Source organism: Chiloscyllium plagiosum, chromosome 1 (genome assembly GCF_004010195.1).
Source record: "Chiloscyllium plagiosum isolate BGI_BamShark_2017 chromosome 1, ASM401019v2, whole genome shotgun sequence".
Lineage (NCBI taxonomy): Eukaryota > Metazoa > Chordata > Chondrichthyes > Orectolobiformes > Hemiscylliidae > Chiloscyllium > Chiloscyllium plagiosum.
This window is the reverse complement of record NC_057710.1, coordinates 122,316,219-122,328,292: the sequence shown is the minus strand read 5'-3', so window position 1 is coordinate 122,328,292 and position 12,074 is coordinate 122,316,219. Positions and strand designations below refer to the sequence as shown.

Here is a 12,074-nt window from a genome sequence, read left to right as displayed (position 1 = left end):
CTTAAACTACAGGCATGAAATCATAGGGCACAGCAGTTTTAAAGACTACTCTTATGAACAATGATCCTTCATTTTAGTGCAGCCCTCTATAAAATAAAACCTGAAATTGCTAACTGGAGCAGTTATATTGTAATAAATCAATAATAACGTGTTCTCATGTCCTTAAAGATGTTTTTATTGACCAGAAACTTTCTAAGAATTAATGCCTTGTACAAAAACCAGCTTTAAAGCATGGTCTTACAAGTTTTCTCTTGTGTGAAGCTCTCCCACGCAAGTAAAATTCAAAGCCTGAGATTGTGTGCTTTTGCAGAATACCTACCCTGTGAATAATGCCAGCAGAATGGAGGTGTTTGATGCCACACAGCATCTGGTACAGTAGGTAGGACATTCGCTCATGATCCAGTTCCATTTGGATTACCTGGCACAGGTTGGCATCCATCAATTCCATAACCAAATAGCTATTATCATATGAAGGGAGAAAGAAAGCTGTTAGAATGATCATTGTCATTTATTACTAATTAACAAAAACCTCGATACTTATTCCAACTGTGAGCAAAAGCCTTTTAGTCCTATCTTCACTGTCCCTTCACGAAATGTTTGCTACTTAGCACCTACCCCGAAGCTGGAAGGACAAAATGGAATAGGTCATAAACTCTCATCAACTGAGATGAATGTGCAACTTGATCACCTTGATACAGACGGAGCATGAGCAGTTATCTTAAGGCTATGCCCCTCAATAAAAAAGAATGTCACTGTAACCACATCAGTTCACTTTACAGCAGGAAATGGTTAGACATTTATAGAACTGAAGGAAATGATTGTTAGCTTTTGCATTTTAAGCTAAAGCACTCTCTTGGAGCAAGTTCTAACCTGAGCCAAGAGAGAAACAGAGGGATTTTCCAGATAAGTACATTAGGACAATTGCAAACTGGACTTCTGAAACACCCAGGTGTTAGGATGTAAGGATTTATAAATTTAACTGCAGTTAATTCAACTGCTGGAAAAATCCAGGTACTTCTATCCGTGTCCACAAAGTTCTCTCAGTCAGATATCTAGCCATGCAGTACAAATTGGAAAGTGTGCCAAATGGGCTGGAAATCAAACTATAGCATTTGGTAGCTGCAGTGAAAATATGGTATCAGTGTTATTTTGTTAATTTTTAACTGAGCAATGGCACACTTCACCAATAATGCACACACACACACACAGTGTTACTGTAGTCTAATGTGGCACTGCAGACATTACATTATTTCCAGATAAGCAATTATTTCTAAATTGCAAATAGGAACTGTTGTTTGCAGTGATATCATTTGTACATAATGAACCACCAGTCAGGTGCTGTTGCTACTGGAAACAACATTTTAAAAAGTTGCAAACAACGAATTGAACAGATGCTGATAGACTACTGTCTCTTTTGTTATCCAATAACTGCATTTCTGTCTAATGCCTTACAAAGGATTAGAATTACATTTCATGGGGCTGCTTTGCAAATGACTCATTAACAATCATTGATCAAGTCTAACTAACTTCACAGTAAGCTGTATTCAGCACAGTGATGCGAATATGTTTCTGTTATGTTTAGTCCTTTGTAACTCTTCAATCTCTCTGCTTGATCTAATATACTTGTTTCATTCCTAAACACAGATCTCAGATAATCTCAATTGGAGACAATTCTCAAAGCTGTGATTGTCTAAATTAAAGTATATTATTCAAAATGTTCGTATTCTCCAGCAACCATAGTCCTTTACTGTGGAAATGAGAGTGCCTTGGCATGACATAAACATGACCTAAATTAAAACTTCAGAGGATAAGCCAGTAGACGAGTAAAGTACCAGCTATGGCAGAATGAGGCATGTAAATGGCCCTTAGTTGGCCATTTATATGCTTCAATTAGCCAATCGGTAGGGTCCGCCTACTTTACCGCTGGTAAAATGTGTCTGCCATCCCACTGGAATTTTAATTTGCAATCCCCAACCTCCCTCTTGTCATCCCAGTCCCGTAAAATCAAGGATGAATGTGAGGCAAATGGATTGCGATTTTGATACCAAAACTGTGTTGAGGGTGATGCAAAGTATGTAAAGAGAATAGGTACAGTGGGATTAATATTGATTTCTCCAGAAAGAACTAGCACATATACAACCAGGCAAAAGGCCCCCTTCGCAGCTGCAGGCATTCTGGTTCTGTTTAATTCATAGAATTGCCACAATGTAGGAACAGGCCTTTCGGCCCAACACGTCCACACTAACACTTCGAACAGCATGCCACCCAGACCCACGCCTGTAACCCTGCATTTCCCATGCTGATGCACCTAAGCTACACATTCCTGAAAACTATGGGTAATCTAGCATAGACAATCCACCTAACCTGCACATATTTGGACTATGGGAGGAAACTGGAGCGCCCAGAGGAAACCCACGCAGAGACAGGGAGGATGTGCAAACTCCACACAGACAGTCACTCCATGGTGGAATTGAACCTGGCTTCCTGGTGCTGTGAGGCAACAGTGCTAACCACTGAGCCACCATGCCCGTTTCCTTCTACCCTTTAGCCAATTTTCTATTAATGTTAAATTCACTTCCCATTGCCTTAGACAATAAATAATAACCATTAGTTTAAGATTTTGCCAAAAGTTTTTGGAAGTCAAGCCACATTCCATCACTCAAATTGGGATGTCAACTTTCTTTAAACAACACACATAAATGTTGGTCAGGAAGGTTCTTCTCCAGTAGTCTTGTCTTCTAGCTTGTTTTATTTTTGTAATCTAGGCTGTTGAAAAGAGCTCAATTCATTTCCAAACCTTTGCAAAATAACAGTGGGATTATTGAGACCTGGGGACCTATAAAAAGAAAAAAGTCAGTGATAATAAGTACAGGATCTAAAAATTGGCAATCATGGGACTAGACTCAGGCCAGAGTTTGGACCTTGTCTGTGTTGGGTCAGACAGTTGAGACTGGCACAATAAAGTCAAAGGTTTCTCAGACCATGGAGTACTGTTAATTAGTTAGATATTTAGTCCACACAGTGCATCATCTAGCCAGGCAAATCAATAAGTTGTTTTACTTATTTAATAAGAATTAAGATTTATTCAGTGTAGTTTATAGAAGTCCACAGTTTTCAGGCATCTCTGGTTTCTGATGGCCAGTAATGTAATTGTACAACCTAACTGCATTTATAAGTTTTCATCCAATCTTCAAATAAAGTTGCCTTTCACTCGAGTGGGAAAATCAATAGTAGCAGATGGTCATATCCCTGTTATTGTGGAGCTCTCTGGTGTCCACAAACACATTTCTGTCAAAACTAAAGCACAGAAACAGAAGTCAGTCCAACTGGTCCAGCGAATGTTTATGCTCCACAACAGCCTTTGTCCACACTATTTATCTCTCCCCTAGCAGCACATTCCTTTCTCCCTCATGTACTCATTTCACTTTTCCTTACATCATATTTATAGCACAGAGACAGGCTATTTCTCTCAGGAGGATGAAGATGGCATTTATTTATTTTTATGCATTCATACATGTGAGCATCACTGGAAAGTCTAGCATTTATTGCCCATCCCCAGTTGCTCTGGAAAAGGCAGTAGTGAGCCATTTCATGTCCCACATGAGTGTGCTCATTGTTTGTGAAAAACATTAGGATGTCTCAGTGAATGAGATACGGTGCAACATTCTCCTTTGATCGTTTCTGCACTCCTCCCTATTTCAAATCTAAGATTCTCATAAACAATTTTAGTTTCCAGGTCAGTTTTGTGGCTTAAAAATAACAGGTTCAACCAGTCAGACCCTCCATTCAATCTCTTGCCTTCACTTATTTTATAATCAACATATCAAATCACATTTTTACTAGGAATTTCCATCACCCTCAGTTTAATGTATCTTTCATTGATATTGCCTGACCAGTCAGTGGGATAAGCCTTCCTAATTATGTACAAATAGTTATGAAGAAGATTTGAAAGACATTGATTGGGCTGAGCTTACTTGTATGGTGTTTGCCAGTGTCTATCTGATTTCATAGACATGCATATTAAATAGTTGAAGGAATGATAAAGGTGAATCTAGATGTGACTTGAATTCAATTATGAATATAGAACAATGGAACATGGAAACAAGCAAGATAAATTCAGGGGTTTAAATGGATCCATTGTGAAACAACATGATTCTGTCCTTAGCAGCACTCTGCTGTGTGTTATTGTTTATGTTTATTAACAACAGAAAATCTTCAACACTGGGAAGACTGGGAGAGAAGGAAAGGGGCACAGGGGATCAGAGATGAATGAAAGAGTGAGATACAGACTAACTATACAACAACAATGGGCAAGCAACCTGGCTACAATGGCACAAAGCTGACGTTGTTATAACTCTAAATGTCAATATTACTGTGGTAAATGAAACAAAATTCAAGTGACGTGCAAGAGGACTTTGAGCAGACACTGGACATCAGAGGTTCGGCAGAGATGAGAGGTTAGGGTTGGAATTTCCCAGCATCCTCCTATCTCTGGCCTATTTTTAAAGAGACCCATGAACTGATGGACTGGTCGTCCACCACAACTTCTGTATATTTTTTCACATAATTAGGAGGCCTATTAAAGCCAATGATCAGAGGCCAACTGGATATATTCCTGGCAGAGTCCTGGCAGCACACCATAGAGCAGGAAAACAGTTCCCAGTCGAATAAATATATAAAATACTGAGGAGGGGAACATGTTTGATTACTTACACATCCTGGAATTCTTCTAGTGATTTTTGAGGTGTAAACACATTTAATAAACTGATGATCTGTGGAACAAAACATATATTACTGTTATAACTTGCTTTGTGACTGCATCTAATCACAAATCAAATGATTATGTCATAAATGTTACCATTGAATCAAATCTAAGGGTTAGCTATTAGCCATATTTAGACCTTTCTTCTATATGTGCATGGGCAGTACTGCTAAGTAATCATAAACATTTATTGCAATTCTCCAGCTGACGAGCTTGATTAGCTATTATCTTTATTACATAAAATATTGATAATTAATTTCAAATATATACTTTATTACAGTGGTGAATTTTATTCCATTATACTCTCTGGTCATAAACAGAAAACACCTAAAAAATGTAGAGTTGTGTGCATGTTTGTTTAAGTTTCAACTAATTATGGCTGAGTTGAATGTAATTTTCATTTGATAAGAATTAATTTTGCAGTTCAACTTCAATTAGGCTATGAGAATCAGAAATAGCAAAATTGAATTATTATTCCTGTACATTTACAATTGCATGTTGATTATTAGTTCACAGGTTTTACAAAATTGACAGTATAAAATAACAATAGTTTGATAAATCCCAATTACATGATGGAAGATGTAACCCTGCACATCATAGAACCTGCCTACATGCTGCAAGATGTAACTTTGTACATCAAGGAACTCAAAATTGCTTGGCAATTTATTGTTCTGCATAGAGCAATACAACTGATTCCTGAAAAACAAAGAATGAGTCTGCCTTGAAGACTTACACAAACATAGAGATCTCTTTAAATTATACAGATCAAAAGCTGAAAATATGACAGAATGACCACATAACTAAATATTCCATCATGAGTCAAGATTACAATAGAAAACCCATCATGATTATGAATATAAATTAGTCCTTAGCCATTCACAAGAAGGGATAATACACTGAACGTGGTAGTCTTGGAGCTCACTCAGATGAGAGGAATCAGGTAAACCATTTGGTGTATTAAACTTCTCTATTTGATCAAGATTACATTTCATGAGAATGTAAAATGAAGGCCATTTCAATTCATCTGATTTAATCCTTGCAGTATGTCAAACCTGCAATCTTCCCTGTGAGCATGCCTAAAAAGTGCTCAGCATTCTGGCAAGTTTCTGATAGCTTTAATCTATGGACACAATTATCGATGTATGCATGTAGTAAAAACTATATCCATGTATTTGGAGATTTTAATTAAAAGTGGTGGAATAGCTCAAAAAGCAAAGACAATAAATCCCAAGCATGTACTCAGGGACTTCTTTCCTTAACATTTGAAACTAACATGGTCATTGAATGTTAGTTATTGAATGATCATTCCCGTGTACATTTTCATATTGTTTATCATGCCAGACTATTGAATCCATTAGTGACTTACAAAAAGAAACTCATTCAAAATTCAATTACATTTTTCAAAACAGCATTTGATTTATGCACCAGAAAATTTCATTCGCATTCTGCATACTTAGAGTCATAGAGTCATAGAGATGTACAGCATGGAAACAGACCCTTCGGTCCAACCTGTCCGTGCCGACCAGATATCCCAACCCAATCTAGTCCCACCTACCAGCACCCAGCCCATATCCCTCCAAACCCTTCCTATTCATATACCCATCCAAATGCCTCTTAAATGTTGCAATTGTACCAGCCTCCACCACTTCCTCTGGCAGCTGATTCCATACACGTATCACCCTCAGTGTGAAAACGTTGCCCCTTAGATCTCTTTTATATCTTTCCCCTCTCACACTCAACCTATGCCCTCTAGTTCTGGACTCCCCCATCCCAGTGAAAAGACTTTGTCTATTAATCCAAGCCCCTCATAATTTTGTACACCTCTGTAAGGTCACCCCTCAGCCTCCGACGCTCCAGGGAAAACAGCCCCAGCCTGTTCAGCCTCTCCCTGTAGCTCAGATCCTCCAACCCTGGCAACATCCTTGTAAATCTTTTCTGAACCCTTTCAAGTTTCACAACATCTTTCCGATAGGAAGGAGACCAGAATTGCATGCAATATTCCAACAGTGGCCTAACCAATGTCCTGTACAGCCGCAACATGACCTCCCAACTCCTGTACTCAATATTCTGACCAATAAAGGAAAGCATACCAAATGCCTTCTTCACTACCCTATCTACCTGCAACTCCACTTTCAAGGAGCTATGAACCTGCACCCCAAGGTCTCTTTGTTCAGCAACACTCCCTAGGACCTTATCATTAAGTGTATAAGTCCTGCTAAGATTTGCTTTCCCAAAATGCAGCACCTCACATTGGCCCATCTGGTCCAGATCCTGTTGTAATCTGAGGTAACTCTTATCGCTGTCCATTACACCTCCAATTTTGGCATCATCTGCAAACTTATTAACTGTACCTCTTATGCTCACATCCAAATCATTTATGTAAATGACAAAAAGTAGAGGACCCAGCACAGATCCTGTGGCACTCCACTGGTCACAGGCCTCCAGTCTGAAAAACAACCCTCCACCACCACCCTCTGTCTTCTACCTTTGAGCCAGTTCTGTATCCAAATGGCTAGTTCTCCCTGTATTCCATGAGATCTAATTTGCTAATCAGTCTCCCATGGGGATCCTTGTCAAACGCCTTACTGAAGTCCATATAGTTCACATAGATGTCACCATCTATTTCCCTAAAGTCTATATCTTCCATATCCTTTTCCACAGTAAATACTGATGCAAAATATTCATTTAGTATCTTCCCCCCATTTTCTGTGGCTCCACACAAAGGCCGCCTTGCTGATCTTTGAGGGGCCCTATTCTCTCCCTAGTTACCCTTTTGCCCTTAATATATTTGTAAAATCCTTTTGGATTCTCCTTAATTGTATTTGCCAAAGCTATCTCATGTCCCCTTTTTGCCCTCCTGATTTCCCTCTTCAGTATACTCCTACTTCCTTTATACTCTTCTAAGGATTCACTCGATCTATCCTGTCTATATCTGACATATGCTTCCTTCTTTTTCTTAACCAAACCCTCAATTTCTTTAGTCATAACTAGAAATTCAGGATGCAGAGTGGAACATATTATACCTATACATTACACATACTGGCTTCCTAATCTCGAGTGTGATGCTGGAAAAGCACAGCAGGTTAGGCAACATCCGAGGAGCAGGGGAATCGTCGTTTCAGGAAGGGCTTATGCCTGAAATGTCGATTCTTCTGCTCCTCGGATGCTGTCTGACCTGCTGTGCTTTTCCAGCACCAAACTCTCGACTCTGACCTCCAGCATTTGCAGTCCTCACTTTCTGCTGGCTTCATAATCTATCAAGATGACAGGAAATGATATGAATAACTTTTTTAAAAATCTTAATATTCTCTTGCTATGGGAAAATCACGAGGTTTAACTCAAGTTATCACAAAAAAGGTTGCACAACAGCAATTTTACATACCAAGAGAAACTTGGTAAAATGAAGGCCATTTGAGGGTGGCACATTGGCTCAGTGGTGAGCACTGCTGCCTTACAGTGCCAGGGAGCAAGGTTTAATTCCAGCCTCGGGTGACAGTGTGGAGTTTGCACATTTTCCCTGTATCTGCGTGGGTTTTCCCTGGGTGCTCTGGTTTCCTCCCACAATCCAAAGATGTGCAGGTTAGGCGAATTGGTCATGCTAAATTGCCCATTGTGTTCAGGGATGTGTGGGCTAGGTGCATTAGTCAGGGCTAAATGTGGAGCAATAGGTTCACGAAATGGGTCTGGGTGGGTTACTCTTCAGAAGGTTGGTGTGGACCTGTTGGGTTGAAGGGCCTGTTTCCACACTCTAGGGATTCTATTGAAAAAACTAAAGGTGACTTGATATTTAACACTCTGCAACCAACAATTTTTCTTCAAGAAAATGTGAAGTAAGCAGCATGGATTGTAAAGACTGAAATGATCATGTAAGAGTATGCAGGTCAACAAAGTCTCTGAGTTGCTCCTGCTTTGTTGAAAATGCTTCACTGGAAGTGTGGTGAAAACCAAGTTTCTATATATAAATGGATTCCCTGCTGTATATCCAGCTGCTTGACCTTAGAATTTATAACCAATTACCAATCCGGAAAATAATAGATTGCCATCAATGAAATTAAGTTGTGCAATATCAGTACTTTCTCAAAGCACATGATTTGATTGCAGAAGACTGTTGATTGGATCATGAGATCACTGTTAGTGAGAAAAGTAAAACAATACTTTTTAAATCACAAATTTATCAGATTTGCAACTTCTCCACCAGATAATACTTCACTGGAAGTTCAAAAAAATGGACGTTTACATGTGTATACTACATTTCTGCCTCAGTTCTGATGTACTACCACGAGCAGAGGAGGAGCAGACTGAGGAACTTCCCTGCTTTAAGTTTAATATATGAATGGATTTGTGCATTTTTCAAAACAGCACCATGGCGACTTTCTGTGGTTGGCAACTGTAGTTGAAGGTAATCCTAGAGGATTGATTCTGATCACATGGCCTTCTGACCACAGAAAGCTTTACCATGTAATGTCCAGCTGCAAACTATCTGATCACATGCCATTTGATCTTCAGTTTCAAAACGTGTTTGCACTTTGTAAATGTTGGACCCTCGGAATTATAAAAAGACATAGAAAATAGGAGCAGCCATTTGGCCTTTTCAGCTTGCATGGCCATTCAACATAATCATCGCTGATCATCGAGTTCAATATCTCATTGCTCCTTTCTCCCTGTACCCTTTGATGCATTTAGCCCTTTTTATCCCTAAGAATGATATCTCACTCCTTCTTGAAAACATGGAATCTTTTGGCATTGATCATTTTCTGTGGCAGTGAATTCGACAGACTCACCACTCTCTGGGTGAAGAAATATCTCCTTATTTCGGTCCTAAATCACTGACCCAGTATCCTTAGAACCATAAGATTCTGGACTCCGAGATCATCAGAAACATCATTCCTGTGTTTATTCTGTCTAGTTCTTTTAGAGCTTTATAAGTTTCGATGAGATTGCTCCCCCCCCATTCTACTAAACTACAGTGAATATCTCCTAATTAATCATGTATTTCTTCATACGTCAGTCCTAATATACCAGAATTCAATCTGATAAACCTTTGCTGTACTACAGCCATAGCCAGAACATTCTTCCTCAGAAAAATAAATCAAAATGGCACACAATACCCCAAGTTTCACCAGGTCCTATATAATTGCAGCAAGACTGCTCCTGTACCCAAACCCTCTTGCTATGAACGCCAACATGCCATTTGCTTTCTTCAAAATCTGCTCCACCGGCAACTTACCTTCAGTGACTGGTGTACAAGGACTCCCATGTCTCATTGCACTTCCCCCTTTCCCACTTGATCACCTTTCAGATAATAATCATAGAATCCCTACAGTGTGGAAACAGGCCCTTCAGCCCAACAGATCCACACTGACCCCCTGAAGAGTAACCCACTCAGACCCGTTTCCTTACCCTATTATCCTATATTTACCCCTGACTAATGCACCTAACCTACACATCCGTGAACATTATGGACAATTTAGTATGGCCAATTCACCTAACCTGCACATCTTTGGATTATAGAAGGAAACCGGAGCACCCGGAGGAAACCCAGACATGGGGAGAATGTGTAAAGTCCACACAGACAGTTTCTTGAGGCTGGAATTGAACCCAGGTCCCTGGTGCTGTGAGGCAGTAGTGCTAACCATTGAGTCACCATGCCACCCTGATCTACTTTCCTGTTTTTGCTACCAAACTGGTTAACCTCACATATATCCACATTTTAATGTATCTGCCATGATTTTGCTCAATCAACTTGTCCAAATCACACCGAAGCATTTCTGCATCCTCCTCACATTTCATCCACCTAGCTTCGTGTTATCTGCAAGCTTAGAGATATTACATTTCATTCCCTCACCTAAATCATTAATATATATTGTGAATAGTTGGGTCCAAGCACTGACCCTGCGGTACACTACTTGTCACTGCCTAACACTCAGAGATGCCGGAATTGAATATTCTTGCTCAATTTGCCTCCAGCAGCTTTGATGTGTCAAGTTCCAAGAGCTAGGAGGCCACTTATGAGCAGGTAAAGAGCTGGAGAAATAAAGGATGGAGACAGAGAAGAGAAATGAAGGACAGGGCAAGAGGAAAAGCAAAGGCACCTTTACATTTCAGATCTCTGCATTTCAGACTACCCTGTCCCAGAAATTACTCTCATTTGATAGACTTTACATTTGTTTCTGATTCTCTAGACCCCTCATGACTATGATCTGCGAATGGTATCAGTGAGCTGGAGATTTCTCCTGTGATATCGCAAGGTGCTTGCTGGTGTGGGACATTCAAAACTTCTGGATTGTTGGAAGCAATGTTTGTGGGGGCAAGTCTCTGATTTTGGAAAACTTGTGATCACCCCAGAAGGTGTAGGAATCCTATGGACTGTTGTGTACTTTATGCTGTAAACAGAAATTAGACTTGTAGATTATGAGCTCATATATAAAGAAAAGAACTTAATCCTAAATATTTCTTCCACTAAAGTGGTAATTCCATGGCCATACACTCTTTTAAAATTAATAAACTTGGTGGCACAGTGGCTCAGTGGTTAGCACTGCTGCCTCATAGCACCAGGGACCCAGGTTCAGTTCCAGCCTCGGGTGACTGTCTGTGTGGAGTTTACACATTCTCCCCGTATCTGCGTGGGTTTCCTCCCACAGTCTAAAGATGTGCACGCTAGGAGGATTGGCCATGATAAATTGCCCTGTACCATCCAAGGATGTGCAGGTTAGGTGAATTAACCATGGCAAATGCGGGATTACTAGGGATGTGGTGGTGGTGGGGGGGGCGGGAGTTGAGTCTGGATGGGATGCTTTTCGGAGGGTAGGTGCAGATCCAATGGGCTGAATGGCTTCATGCCACACTGTAGGGATTCTATAGGTCTATCCTACAATTCTAACTTCAGATCACTGGCTACAATTTCCTAACTAGAGTCTTATGCAAGAGCTGCTCCTCTAGAGAACCAACCCTCCACAGAAAGATCTCATAAGCTTGCTTAATGTGAAGTAGTCTGGAAGTGTATCTTGTTGATTAAATGATGTCTCAGCAGATAGTTGCTGATATTATCTCTGTGACATGGCACACAGTGGGTTTTCAGCTTTGGTTGGGTTGTCAGCGAGATATCAACTTGATTTCCCATACAAAGGAAGAGGCAGAATAAAGATCAATTGAGTCCACTCCTAGTTACATTTGTTCATTGTTAGATCAAATCAGCACTGACAGAGATCCAGTAGAAGCTATCAATATATCATCAGCCTCTCATCACTTTTGGAGAATGACATATGGTAAAATGAGAACTGATCGAGGCTAAGTAAAGTTTTGGCAAGGAAAA

General features: G+C 40.0%; 1 protein-coding gene across 6 annotated transcripts in view; it reads right to left on the bottom strand.

Annotated features, from left to right (window-relative positions):
* The window catches only part of mapk10 (mitogen-activated protein kinase 10), a 206,186-nt gene that overhangs the window by 70,141 nt on the left and 123,971 nt on the right, over positions 1 to 12,074 (bottom strand). For all 6 annotated transcript variants that reach the window (XM_043695968.1, XM_043695978.1, XM_043695996.1 and 3 more), the window contains 2 exons: positions 4,714 to 4,772; positions 320 to 458 (listed from right to left, as the gene is read on the bottom strand). In XM_043695968.1, the coding sequence (XP_043551903.1) occupies positions 320 to 458; positions 4,714 to 4,772 (198 nt within the window). The remainder of the gene's footprint in view (positions 1 to 319; positions 459 to 4,713; positions 4,773 to 12,074) is intronic.